Source organism: Cetorhinus maximus, chromosome 12 (genome assembly GCF_964194155.1).
Source record: "Cetorhinus maximus chromosome 12, sCetMax3.hap1.1, whole genome shotgun sequence".
Classification (NCBI taxonomy): Eukaryota; Metazoa; Chordata; class Chondrichthyes; order Lamniformes; family Cetorhinidae; genus Cetorhinus; species Cetorhinus maximus.
In genome coordinates, this window is record NC_135890.1 from 102,502,721 (window position 1) to 102,517,768 (window position 15,048).

Sequence of the window (15,048 nt, forward strand, 5' to 3'; positions counted from 1 at the left end):
TAGAATTGGAGAAGTAGACAACTCGAAGGATTTTAGATTACAGAAGTAGGGAGAGCCGAAGCTATGGAGGGATTTAAAAACAAGGATAAGAATTTTAAAATCAAGGTAATGAAGTGAAAAGGCTTTCAAAATACAGTTAGATGTCATAATGGGAGAATTAGAGTATCAGACTATGAGCTTCAATTCGCTGAATGGCCTTTGTGTGCCCTCAATTTTTCCTTGCGTTGATATAGTGGGTGTCAAACTGCAACTGCTTGTAAAACAACACACAGAGAAACACAGAGCACAACTGGGAAGTCATTCCTTAAAAGCGGCCTAAGCTGTGGTCTTTTCTCTTTTCAGAATGTCCTGAACGGTTCTGGGGTCCGGACTGCAAGGAGATGTGCCTGTGCCACCCGAACGGGCGCTGCGCTGATGCGACTGGCAAATGTACCTGCAACCCGAACCGCTGGGGGCCAACCTGCAATAAACTTTGCCTGTGCCACTATGGCAAATGTGACCAGGATACTGGGAAGTGTAAATGCGAGCCACGCCGGTGGGGTGCCACCTGTTCAAACCTCTGCTACTGCAGCCCCAACTCTCAGTGCGACCCCAAAACGGGCAAGTGCAACTGCCAGGCGGGCTGGTGGGGGCGCAATTGCCACAATCAGTGCTCCTGTAACACCTCGCCTTGTGACCAGATGATGGGAAGGTGTCAGTGTAAGGAGAAATTCTGGGGGCCGAGATGTGAACGCTGCCTGTGCTTGCACGGGAAATGTAACCCTGCCGATGGATCATGCTCGTGTTATTCTGGATACAGAGGAAGGTACTGCAGGGAGACGTGTCCGGCTGGATATTTTGGCCTCGGATGTAAAAAAAGGTATGCTTTACAGAATTACCCATTGATTCTGTTGCTTTGGTCATTTGGGTACCTTGAAGCTAATTATTATGGTTAAGAGTCTCACACGAGAGAACTGACATAAGAAGTTTTTACTGGCCTCTTATGGGGTGCATGTACTCTCCCCATAAGGCCACACCTCAGTTACTAAAGCAGAGAGAAATTAGGCTCAGGCTGTCGTGAGACACAGCTTAAGGTTTGCCAAATATGTGCTTGGGTGATGTTGTACAAATTATATTTATATAGCACCTTTAATATGATAAAAAATCTCCATGGTGCTTCACAGGAGTATTATAAAGTAAATTATGACAGCGAGCCACATGAGGTGTTATTAAGGCAGACGATCAAAAGCTTTCTCAAAGAGGTAGTTTTAAGTTGTGTCTTAAAGGAGGAAAGCGAGGCGGAGAGATGTAGGAAGGGAATTCCGGATCCTCGGGCCTAGGCAACTGAAGGCATGGCCAAGAATGGTGGAGTGATTAAAATTCAGGATGTACAAGAGGCCAGAACTAGAGGAGCACAGATATCTTGGAGGGTTGGCGGGCCGGGAGGAATTACAGAGATGGGGAGAGGCGAGGCCATGGAGTGATTTAAAAAGGAGGTTAAGAATTTTAAAATCAAGATGTTGCTTGACCAGGAGCCAATGCAGGTTAGCAAACACTGTGGTGATAAGGGAATGGGACTTGGTGTGAGTTATCACACGGGCAGCAGAGGTTTAGATGACCTCAGGTTTGTGGAGGGTAGAATGTGGGGACCAGCCAGGGGTGTTTTGGAATAGTCAAATCTGCAGGTACTGTTAATATAAATGAGGGCTTCAGCAGCAGCTGAGCTGAGATGAGGGTGAAGTAGCATGATATTACAGAAGAAAACTGAGTGATGGCCACAAATATGAGGGCTGAAGCTCATCTCAGGGTCAAATGTGACACCAAAGTTACTAACAAACAGGCTTAGTCTCAGACTGTTGCCAGGGAGAGGGAAGGAGTCAAAAGGGAGGGAACAGGGTTTACAGCAGGGAAAATGGCTTCAGGCATTTAATTGAAGTAAATTTCTGCTCATCCGGTACTGGATGTCAGATAAGCAGTGTGATAAATTACCAACAGTGCAGAGGTTATTTTTATTTATTTTTTCGTGGAATGTAGCATCACTGTTGTTGACCATCCCAAATCACCCTTGAACTGAGTGATCTGCTAGGCCATTTCAGAGGGCAATTAAGAGTCAACCACATTGCTGTGGATCTGGAGTCACACACATAGGCCAGACCAGGCAAGAATGGCAGATTTCCTTCCCTAAAGGGCATTAGTGAACCAGCTGCATTTTCATGATAATCAATGATGCTTTCCTGGTCACCATTACTAAGACAAACTTTATATTCCAGATTTTATTAATTGAATTTAAATTCCATCAGCTGCCTTGGTGCGATTTGAACCTGTGTCCCTAGGGCATTAGCCTGGGCTTCTGGATTACTAGCTCAGTGACATTACCACTACCCCACCAGTTCTCCCATAAGCGTAGAGCTGGGTGTCATCAGTGCACATGTGAATACTAACGCTGTGCTTTTGGATGATGTCATCGAGGGGGCAGCACGTAGATGAGAAATAGGCAGGGCCAAGTATAGATCCTTGGGGGACAGGGGTAATGGTGCAGAAGCAGGAAGAGAAGCTATTGCAAGTGATTTTCTGGCTATGATTTGATATATAAGAATAGAACCAGGTGAGAGCAGTACCACTCAGCTGGACAACAGTGGAGAAGCATTGGAGGAGGATGGTTTAGTCAACCATGTGAAAGGCTGCAGACAAGTTGAGAACAATAGGGAGGAAAAGTTTACCTTTACTGTAGTCACATAGGATAAAACTGAGCTCACAGGTAAGCTTTGCACTGCATGTCTAGCTCAGGTTCTGTTTTACAGGACCATCTGGAGTCGATTGGTCCAACAATAAGCTTGGTTAATTAGGAACAAAGGAAGGTAGGAACATAGGAGCAGGAGTAGGCCACTCAGTCCATTAAGCCTGCTCCACTATTCAATTAGATCATGGCTGATCATCTACCTCAACGCCACTTTCCTGCACTATCCCCATATCCCATGATGTCATTAGTATTCAGAAATCTATCGATTTCTGTCTTGAACACACTCAATGACTGAGCTTCCACAACCCTCTGAGGTAGAAAATTTCAAAGATTCAACACCCTCTGAGTGAAGAAATTCCTCCTCAACTCAATCTTAAATGGCCTGCCCCTTATTCTGAGACTGTGTCCCTGAGTTCTAAACTCAAAAGCCAGGGGAAACATCCTATCCACATCTACCCTGTCACACCCTGTAAGAATTTTGTAAGTTTCAATGAGATCACCTCTCATTCTTTGAAACTCTAGAGAATACAGGCCCAGTTTCCTCCATCTCTCCTCATAAGACAATCCTGCCATCCCAGGGATTAGTTTGGTGAACCTCTGTTGCACTCCCTCCATGGCAAATACATCCTTCCTCAGATAAGGAGACCAAATCTGTACACTGTACTTCAGGTGCAGTCTCACCAAGGCTCCATACAATTGCAGCAAGACATCTTGACTCCTGTACTCAAATTTCCTTACAAGAAAGGACAACATGCCATTTGGCCTCCTAATTGCTTGCTGCACCTGTATGCTAGCTTTTAGTGACTCATGGACATTAACGCTTGCCAGCATCTCACCATTTAAGAAATACTCTGCCTTTCAGCTTTTTTCAAAGCAGATAACTTCACACTTATTGACATTATATTCTATCTGCCATGTTCTTGCCCATTCACTTAGCTTGTCCAAGTCCCCTTGAAACCTGCTCACAACTTACATTCCCACATAGTTTTGTGTCAGCAGCAAATTTGGAAACATTACATTTGGTCCCCACATCCAAATCATTTATATAGATTGTGAACAGTTGTGGCCCCAGCACTGATCCTTGTCGTACCCCACTAGTAACAGCCTGCCATCCTGAGAATGACCTGTTTGTTCCTACTTTCTGTTTTCTGTCTGTTAACCAATTCTCAATCCATTCCAATATATTACTCCCGATCCCAAGTGCTCTAATTTTGTTTACTAACCTCCTGTGTGAGGCCTTATCAAAAACCTTCTGAAAACCCAAAAAGCGAGAGGCGGTGACATAATGGTATTGTCACTAGACTGATAACCTGGAAACCCAGGGGTAATACGTTAGGGACCTGGGTTCGAATCCCACCACGGCAGATGGTGGAATTTGAATCCAATAAAAATCTGGAATTATAAGTCTAATGATGACCATGAAACCATTGTTGATTGTCATAAAAACCCATCTGGTTCACTACTAATGTCCATTAGGGAAGGAAATCTGCTGTACTTACCTGGTCTGGCCTACATGTGACTCCAGACCCATAGCAAAGTGGTTGACTCTTAAATGCCCTCTGAACAAAGGCAATTGGGGATAGGCAATAAAAGCTGGCTGAGCCAGTGACACCCACATCGAATGAATGAAAAGAAAACACCATATCCACTGGTTGTCATTTATCTATGCTACAGGTAACATCCTCAAAACATTCCAACAGATTTATCAAGCATGATTTCCCTTTCATAAATTTATGTTGACTCTGCCCAATCATATTATTTTCCAAGTGTCTAATTATCACATCCTTTATAATAGATTCTAACATGTTCCCTACTACAGATGTCAAACTAATAGGTCTGTAGTTCTCAGTTTCCTCAATCCCTCCCTTCTTATATTTGCTACTTTCCACTCTGTAGGAACACTTCCAGAATCCATAGAATTTTGGAAGAAAACTACTAATGCATCCACTATCTCTATAGCCACCTCTTTCAACTGTCTGGGATGTAGCTCATCAGGTCCTTCACGCCGATTAATTTTTTGAGTACTACCTCTTTATTAATACTAATTTCTTTTAGCTCCTCATTTTCACAAGCCCCTTGGCTCCCTAATATTTCCTGGGGATTTTCTGTATCTTCCTCCTTGAAGATAGACACAAAGTCATTGTTTAGTTTCTCCACCATTTCCCTATTCTCCGTTATAAATCCTCCTGTCACCACATGTAATGGACTCACATTTGTCTTTAGATAAAAGCAAAATACTGCGGATGCTGGAAATCTGACACAAAAACAGAAAATGCTGGAAAACCTCAGCAGGTCTAACAGCATCTGTGGAGAGAAAAACAGAGTTAATGTTTCGAGTCCGTATTACTCTCTGAAGAAGAGTGTTACAGACATGAATTGTTAATTCTGTTTCTCTCTCCACATATGCTGTTAGACCTGCTGAGTTTTTCCAGCATTTTCTGTTTTTGTTCCACATTTGTCCTTGTTAATCTTTTCCTTTTCACATACATAAAGAAGCTCTTACAGTCCGCCTTTATGTTTCTTGCTAGCTTGCATTTATATTCTCTTTCCCTTTTCTTTATCCATTTCTTGGTCCTCCTTTGAGGGATTCTAAATTGCTCCCAATGCTCAGGATTACCACTTTTTCTAGCAACCTTATAAGCCACTTCCCTTGATCTAATACAATCTTTAAATTATTTTGTTAGCCATGGTTAATTCACCTTTCCTGTTGGGTTTTTGAGCCTTAGAGAAACCTGTATTTGTTGCAGACCATGTAATACTTCTTTAAATACTAGCCATTGTCTGACTACCATCAACATTTTTGCTGTATTTTCCCAATCCACCATAGCCAATTTTCCCCTCGTATCTTCATAGTTTCACTGTTCAGATTTAAGACCCTAGTTTCAGAATGAACCATATCACGTTTATCAACCACATCAAATTTAATGCAGAATTCTATCATATTTTGGTCACTATTTCTTAAAGACTCCTTTACAGCAAGGTTATTAATTAGCCCTTTCTCATTATATAATACTAACTCTAAAATAGCCAGATCCCTAATTAGTTCTTCAATATACTGCTCCAGAAACACATCTCACACACACTCCACGAATTCATCCTCCACAGCATTAGTGCTAATTAGGTTTACAGTCCATGTAAATTGAATTCGCCCATTATTACTGTATTTCCCATGTTACATTCAGCTCCAATTTCCTGATTTATTCTGTGCCCAATGTTAAAACTACAGTTTGGTGGCCTATAAATAACTCCCACCAATGTGCACTTACCCTTGCTGTTTCTTAGCTCCATCCAAACTGATTCTACATCTTGATCACTCGATCTAAGATCCTCTCTCACTGGTGTACTGAGCTCATCTCTTATTAACAGTGCTACCCACCTCCCTTTCCTTTTTGCCTATCCTTCATAAATGACAAATATCCTTGAGTATTCAGTTCCCAGTCTTGGTCACTCTGTAACCATGTCTCCAAAATGGCAATCAAATCATACCCATTTACCTCTATTTGTGTCTTCAAGTCATCTACTTTATTGTAAATGCCGCATGGATTCAGATAGTGTGCCCATTAACTTTGCCTTTTTAAGATTATTCTGCATTCTGACCCTATTTGATACTTGCCTTCACTTCATCTGCCTTGTCATTTTGCTTACTACTTTCTGTTACCAGTTTTCCTTCCCTCCAACCTGAGCTCCCTCTCAGGTTCCCATTCCCCTGCCAAACTAGTTTAAACCCTTCACAACAGCACTAGCAAATCTTCCTGTGAGGATGTTAGTCCCAGTCCTGCTATGGGTGCAACCTGTCCATATTGTACAGGTCCCACCTGCCCCAGAACTAATCCCAATGCCTCAAAATCTGATGCCCTCTCTCCTACACTAATTCTCCATCCATGCATTCAATTGATAAATCCTCCTATTCTTATGCTCACTAGCATGTGGTACTCGGAGTAATCCTGAGATTACAGCTTTTGAGGTTCTGCTATTTAATTTCTTTTCTAACTCCCTAAAATTTGCTTTCAGCACCTCATCCCTCTTCCCACCTATGTTGTTGGTACCAATGTGGATCATGATCTCTGGCTGTTTGCCCTCCCCCAGAAGAATGTCCTGCAGCCGCTCTGTGGCATCCTTGACACTGGCACCAGGGAAGCAACTTACCATCCTGGAGTCACATCTATAGTTGCCTGTTCCCTTAACTAATGAATTCCCTATCACCATAACATTTCCATTCTCCTTTCTTCCCTCCTGTGCAGCTGAGACATGCATGGTGACACAGGCTTGGCTTTTGCCGCACTCCGCTGAGGAACCATTGCCCTCACCAGCGTCCAAAATGGAAATCCAGTTAGCAAGCAAGATCGATTCAGGGGACTCCCGCACTACCTGTCTAGTTCTCTAGGATTTCCTGGCAGTCACCCATTCCCTCTCTGACTGCATACTCCTAACCTGTGGTATGGCCACTTCCCTAAATGTGATATCCACGTAGTTCTCTGCCTCGCGGATGCACCACTGTGGCTCCAGCTGTCGCTCAAGTACCACAACCCAAAGCTCAAACTTCTGTAGCCAGTGACACTTCCTGCAGATATGTTTATCTAGGACATATGGTGTGTCCTTGGCTTCCCACATGCCACAGGATGTACATTCCACCTAGTCAAGCTGTCCTGCCATGCCTTTACTTTTACAAATTAGTCAGCCAACAACATTACTCAACAGTAGTGGCCCAGGTAGTAAATTAACAAGTCTGGCACAGAAGATAAATCAGTACTAATCCCCCTTCATCAGGTGCGGCATCTTGAAGCCAACCCAAACCAAGGGGGCCGCTTTCCCCATCATTCCCTGCCCCTATAACCACTACATGGCTACAAAAGTAGTTTTATATTTTGCTGAATGGATAGCAGATACCAGACAAGCATGGAGAGCAGCACAGCTCATCATCAAATGAGTGCAGATGTGGACATCAGCACAGGAGCTCAAATATACTTGTAGTCACAGATACACTGGGGGTAATGTTAACTTTGGACGATGTTGTAAAATGGGCATTATTGAATTTGCTGCCCGTTATCCAGATTTCCTTTCCCTTGAGGTTAAAGGCAGGGAACATCCTGCGAGGTGTATATTAACCTGTCAATTTGATATTGCCCATTCTACATCAGCGTTCAAAGTTAAAATGACCCCTATTGACAGGTAGAGACAGACAGGCTCAGTCACACAGACTGACCAGCATCCCTTCTCCTCCTGTCAAAATCTATCACTCCTCAGAACAAAATTTTCACAACTGCTACTAATTGACTCTGGTAGGATTTACTATTCAGTGAAAAGAGCACATTTGTGCATTGAAATGACAGCTCATGAGCAAACGTCTGGTGAACAAAAAATCAACAATGCATCCCGTTTTAAAAACTAATGTAATATGATTCCAGTAAAACACATGCTGACTGCAACGTACAGCTGCAAAATGAACTATCGCCTTGAATGGATAGCATTGTCCTCACTGGTATCAGGTTTGAGAAGCCACTCAGAAACCCTTGGCTAAATTGTTTCTGCTAAAACCATCAATTGCGAACAGATTTTTTTTGTCATCTAGGTTGCTGGAGATGTTTGTCTGTGAATTATATCATGGGAATTTAATCAAAGATAATAGGATAATTTTCTCTTGGTTGGAAATGGGGTGCAGGATGTACTGCCCATTCTAGTGTCACATACATGTCACCAGACACAGGCTTCATTATCTCACACTGATCAGAATCCTATGATGTCTAATAAGATGCTGATGAAATTTTAAACACCGACGGATGGAGTGTACTCTGGGTCCACTCCCACCCAGTGGTGCTGGATGTAGAGTGACCTGACCTATGTCCTTAAAGGGACTGCTGCAGGCAGGTCCAAAAAAAACTTCTTTTAAAAAAGCCTAAATTACTTTTGTTGAGTGAACTGGAACATTAACGCTCTGCCACTCTCCACAAAAGTACGTCTTCAATCATTTTGGAAAGTTGAAGATGGTGTTAAGAATGAGTGATTACGTAATGGTATTCGGAAAATCACAAGGCAGATGCAGATGAAGAATGGCATTCAGCTCATCCTACCCCATTCATCTGGAGCTATTCCCATCCCATCATAGCACACTGTTAAATGATTCCAGTGTTTGTTTAATCTCCTTTACCCAAAAGTCTATTCCATCTGTATAAAAAACGCTCTTTCTGGTTTCAATGCTAATTTAATCTTTTGCCAGTTTGAACCCCTGTCCTTTTGACCATATTGTCACAATTTAACTTGATGCAGTGTTCTTGATTAAAAAAATATTAATATGTTATATATGGTATATATTAATATATATGTATCAATGTATATTAAAATATATATAGTATTTCCTGTATAAAAAGTTAAACTCAGGTGGCCTGGCTAAAGGGTCAGTCAGACTAACTGTAGTGTCATTATGAAGCAGTTTCACCTCGGAGCTTGGACCGAGAGTGAGGGTCCAACATGACACAGGAGTGAAATAGAGTGAGTCTCCTGGTTGACCATGCACAAGACTAGCACTGTTGTGTAACTGGTGTTGCTATACTCCAATGCTAAACTTGTAAGAGTAGATCTTCCTTTCATTGTGCCAGGATGTAAAGAGGAGGAAAGCATTTATATAGTATCCTTATTGGCCTCATGATCTTCCAAAGTGCTTTACAACCAATGAACCTTTGACTTGTAGTCACTGTTGGAATGTAGGAAACATGGCAGCAATGAGATAATGACTTTTATTGATGTTGGTTGAGGACTAAAAACTGGGTAGAACACCCCTGCTCTTCTTCGAAATAGTGCTGTGGGATCTTTTACACCCACCTGAGAGGACAAACTGGGTTTTGGATTAATGTCTCATCTAAACATAGCTCCTCTGGCAGTGCAGAATTTCCCCAGTACTGCACTTGGGAGTGCCATCCTAGATTATCTGCTCAAGCCTCTGGAGTGGGACGATTAACTCACAACCTTCTGAGTCGGAGAGGAGAATGCTGCCAACTGAGCCACGATAACTGGCACCTAAAGGATTGCCTGAAAAGAGCACGTGGAGGAAAATTGAATGAGAGAATTGTTCACCAAGGATTTCCCTTCCTGTATGCAAAAAGATATAAAAACCCAAAGAATATATGTCCTTTGGCACCCCATTACTTAAATGGACAGCCATCTCCTACAAAAAATGCTGGTTAGATGAAAGGAATGTGATTTTTTTTCTTTGGGCTGCTGCTGTTTGTCAGGATCCTGCTACTGAAATGACAAATAAAAAAACAACTCCTTGCACAGGCTCACAAAAATATAACATGATTCAGTGTGCTTCAATATTCTTCCCCTTGTTCCATTTTCTGTTGGTGTTGCTAGTTTGCTGAAGCCCAAACCTCCTGCTAATTGGATGGAATGAGAATCGTTCTGTGCACTATGTGGAGCACTATATCATAAATAGGTTTGTTAACCTTACTTTTGGTATTTTGAAAGGAAACTGTAAACACATTCTTTTAGAGTTTGTTTACAGTGTCATCTCCGTGGGAACTGAGGCCCTTTATTGCAGTGATGGGCTGTTTCTGAATGAACTGTACTGAAAGGTGTAAGCGAGGGTCAGTTATTTTCTATATGCTTGCCTGTCACATTGAAAATAAATCATATCATGTCAGACGTTCCTCTGTACAAGTAAAGGGAAGGCTCAATGTGAAGTGGGGTTCAGAGAGTGGGGTACCCAGTACGCAAAGACATCATTCCGTGGGAAGCAGGTTAAATTAGTTGGATTGTGGACAGAATGAGGAGATGATAGATGCAGATCTACTGCTGAGGTAATGTAATTGAAGTGTGACAAGTTTATTTAGCTAACTCTGGATACAGGCATTTATAATGGATAAACTTGACAAAGAAGTGAGAACAGGGGGTGAGGTTTTGGCAGATAGGAAATGTGTGCATAAGAATTTTAATATTTTACAGATATTTACGGTTACAGGGTGGCTTAAAAATGTGTTAATTGGCACAGACGTCCTCAGGGATGTTGAGCTGACCCATGTGGTATGTAACATTCTAACAGGAGTGTAAGGCAACTGGAGCTGGGATACTCCCAGAAGGGAAGAGAAATTCAGAGATGAGCTAACCTTCATTGTTGTTTTAATGGGCTGTTGGTGGAGATACAGGAATGGTCCACAATCCCTGTAGTTCAAATGGAGAATGAAACATGCCACAGGGAGCAAACAAATAACCTAAAATAATGAGAAAATAAAAGCAGCTACTTTTAATGGTCCTGCATGGCACTGTGCATAGCACTGTGCTACACAGACTAAGAAAATGCTTGGTTTCAAACCCAGCCTTTGCTAGGTTAGCTGATCATGGCTGTTGTGGCAATTGGGGAATGCATGTAATTGGCTTCACTATCCCAGAGCTAGGGTAGGGAACATGGGCCAGGATTTGTGCTTCTAATCCATAGTAACTCCTGCAGGAAAGTGCATTAGTGTGGGTATCAAGACTAAAAATTAGGCCTAATGGTGATACTCTCCACAGTTGAATAACACTGCTCAGAGTCAGACGGGAAGGTAATAGTGGGCTGCTGCCACCAGGGAAATGTACAGCAGAGTTGTCTCCTTCAGTAGAGGGCAGGGGAAAATTGCAAACTAAAACAATACCATCAAATACGCGTAGTATATGTGAATCATTAACAGTAGGGGCAGGATTTTCGGGTCTTCTGGTAGGCGCGGTGGGCAGGCCTGGGAGCAGGTGGGAAATGGTCCACTGCCCGCAATCAACCCCCGACTGCGATTTCCCGCTGGACGCGCGCTGAAAGGCTCAGTGTTACTGGGGGTTATAAGGGGCGGGGGGGTGGGTGGTGGGAGGAGGGCGAGCGCTGAAGTCTGCGCTGGCACGGGGGAGTGCGGACTGAAAGCTCCCTGAAGGCAGAGAGCTGCCTCGGGGAACTGAAGAGTTTTAAAATTAAAAATAAATATTTGGAAATTATGAAAAAAAATGTCCCCATGTAGGGCTCACTTGCTAACACAGATACATAATAAAGATTATGCCAAAATATTTTAATATTAATTTTTAAAAATTAATGTCGGAAACCTCGTCCCGCTTGTGGATGAGGTTTCCTCAAACATTTAAAGGCCGCCTGGCCGATTTGCCCGCCTGCCAACACTAACGTTCGATAGGCAGCGAATAATTAATAAATTAATGGCCTTGATAGGCCTCTTAATTGTTGGCAGATGTGCTGCCAACTCTGGTGTGTGCCCGCCAGCCGAAATATCGCGCAAGTGCGCAATGACGACAGGACACTCACCCGCCGTCACCGCGCGCAATTTTACACCCGATCGGGTCAGGCGCGCCCGCAGGGTGTAACATCCTGCCCTAGGAGTAAGGGCCCATCTGTGGATTGCTTTGGTTGTGGGTGCAGACTGTAAAATAAAAGGCTAAAGCTTGAGTGACCTTGCACAATTCCCAGAAAAGGCTGGCAGGGTTCCTGCGGCGAGGATAGGAGCAGGCTGAGGCCACTCACGTGACAGGGCTGTGAACATCTAAACAAAACATGTGGAACTTCTCAAACAGGATCCCAGAATAAGGCAAAGATGTAAAACAATCTGCAACACAGTCTAGACAACAGGAAGGCCAGATAAAAACACACAGCGAGCAGCAGTTTCTGGGCAGGCGCACAGGATATTAATCAGAGGAGGGAAGGCTTTATGAACTCCCTCTCTCCCACACTCCCAGCCACACTATGTGGATACTGCTGCCATAGGTAGGCAGCTTGATACAAGTGCAGGACAATGATTTCTTGTGTGTATGGCAACTGATTCAGATCCCTGCAAAATGCTGGGGGAGAACTCAATACAACATGCAGAAATCTAACACCACTCTCCTAATTCCCGTTAGTTTAACTTGCAGTTGGCACTCCAAAGTGTGCGTGTGTTACACATAATCATGTTCCTTTCATAAATTTTTCTGCACGTGCTGGCTAGAATTGTCAAGAGATGTAAACGTGATCTACAGCTATTAACTCAGGGCTCTAAGTCAGGAGGAAATTCTCAGGAGGAAGGGGCTTGTTTACATTATAAAATAGAAAACTGATGGTCTTTAAAGTTCTGAGAGGAATAATTAATGTAGGTGTAAGTGAGGGCATGATTTTGACCTGCGAGCACAGAACGAGAGGAAGCAGGCTGAAAGTTAACAAGCCATAAGCAATGCTAAAGGCAAAAGTTTTGTTTAAATATTCTCTCAGTGTAGTGGTTATGTGGAAGAGTCCGAGCTGAAGTCAGTTACCATTGCGTCAAATAACGTCTTCAAAAAAGCTTTGAGAATGAGGACACAGGCTATAAGGTCGTTGTAGAATGAGTTGACCGTATTGCTCCATGACAAACAATGGGGTAGATATTCACCATATGCGGACTTCAAATGGTCATCTTCCAGCTCTCTGGCCAGTAGCCCTGGCAAGAGTTGGGCTCCATTTGCATTCACCACTAAGCTGCAGGAGGACGCTGAAAGCCCTGAGGCAGGTTGCCTGCTCTGGCCCACCGTAATATTGGTTGGCCAGCCTGACCAGCTGTGAATCAGAAGGTAGATCTGCGGCAGGATGGGTGGGGTGGGGAGTGGTGGCAAGGGGTGGTAATCTTGGGAAAGGGAGTTGACCCAGAGTGGTAGTCACACATGCTGGTTTTTGGAGCTGGGAAGAGTGCCCCTCTACCTCCCAACCCCAGAGAAAAAAACACAAACTTCCCAGCTGCTTTGGCTGGACCTCCAGCTGATACACCATTCATAGTGCACACTTTGCTCTGTTGTATTCTAAACTGAAAAAACGTGGCACTATGTACGTCCAAGCCTGATTATCCTGCAGTGAGTGGCTCAGCTATAAGGCCCAAGTCAGGTGTGTGATGCAAGACTCCCCACAAGGATGAATGTAGCTACAACAACAGACAAGAAGCTCAACACCATCCAGGACAAAGTAATCAGTTAAATTAGCACCACATAAACCACCTTAAACATTCATTGTTTTTAGCATTGGTATACTGTGCTGATGTGTTGAAACATACAGAATATAATGCAGCAAATCATCAAGGTTTCTTTGACAGCCCCTCCCATAAAAGGACAATAACAGCAGGTGTACAGGAACAGGGCGAGAACACAATCACCTTTACGTTCACTGGGTAAGGGGTGGCGTCGCTGTAGGTGGTTGAGTCGCTGTAGTTGGCGATGTCGCTGTAGGAGGTGTCGTTGTTGTAGGTGGTGGATTCAGGATAGGTGATTGTGTTGCTATAGGAGGTGGTGTCGCTGTAGGATGTGGCATCGCTGTAGGAGGTGACATCGCTGTTGGTGGTTGTGTCATTGTAGTTGGTGGCGTCGTTGTAGGAGGTGGCACCGCTGTAGGTGGTTGGTTTGCTGTAGGTGGTGGCATTGCTGTAGGTGGTAGTGTCGCTATAGGTGGTGGAGATGCTGTAGGTGGTGGCTTCACTGTAGGAGGTGGTGTCGCTGTAGGAGGTGATGTTGCTGTGGGAGGTGGCGTCAGTGTTGGTGGTGGCAATGCTGTAGGAGCTGGTGTCGCTGTAGGACTTGGCGATACTGTAGGAGGTGGTGCCGCTGTAGTTGGAGGCGTTGCTGTAGGAGGTGTGTCACTGTAGTTGGAGGCGTCACTGCAGGTGGTGGCGTCGCCATAGGTGGTTGTCACTGTAGTTGTGCCGTTGTTGTAGGAGGGGACGTCGCTGTAGTTGGTGACGTCATTGTAAGAGGTGGCATTGCTGTAGGTAGTTGTGTCAGTGTAGGTGGTTGTGTCAGTGCAGTTGATAACATCGTTTCAGGAGGTGGCGTCGCTGTAGGTGGTTCTGTTGCTGTAGTTGGAGGCGTCGCTGTAGGAGGTGGTGGTGCTGTAGGTGGTGCCATCACTGTAGGTGGTGGCTTCACTGTAAGAGTTGGCATCGGATTTGGTGGTGGCGTCGCTGTAGCTGGTGGAGTCGCTGTAGGAGGTGGCGTCACTGTAGGAGGTGGCGTCGCTGTAGGAGGTGGTGTCTTTGTAGGAGGTGGCGTCGCTGTAGGTGGTGGTGTCGCTGTAGCAGGTGGCGTCGCTGTAGGAGGTGGCGTCGCTGTAGGAGGTGGTGTCGCTGTAGCAGGTGGCGTCGCTGTAGGAGGTGGCGTCGCTGTAGGTGGTGGTGTCGCTGTAGCAGGTGGCGTCGCTGTAGGAGGTGGCGTCGCTGTAGGAGGTGGCGTCGCTGTAGGTGGTGGTGTCGCTGTAGCAGGTGGCGTCGCTGTAGGTTGTGGTGTCGCTGTAGCAGGTGGCGTCGCTGTAGGTGGTGGTGTCGCTGTAGGAGGTGGCATCGCTGTAGGTGGGGTCGTCACTGTAGGAGGTGGAGTCG

General features: G+C 44.4%; 1 protein-coding gene across 1 annotated transcript in view; it reads left to right on the forward strand.

The window, feature by feature from the left end:
• The window catches only part of scarf2 (scavenger receptor class F, member 2), a 115,709-nt gene that overhangs the window by 9,612 nt on the left and 91,049 nt on the right, over nucleotides 1-15,048 (forward strand). Inside the window, exon 4 of the mRNA XM_078554271.1 lies at nucleotides 343-859. Coding sequence (XP_078410397.1) covers nucleotides 343-859 — 517 coding nt within the window. The remainder of the gene's footprint in view (nucleotides 1-342; nucleotides 860-15,048) is intronic.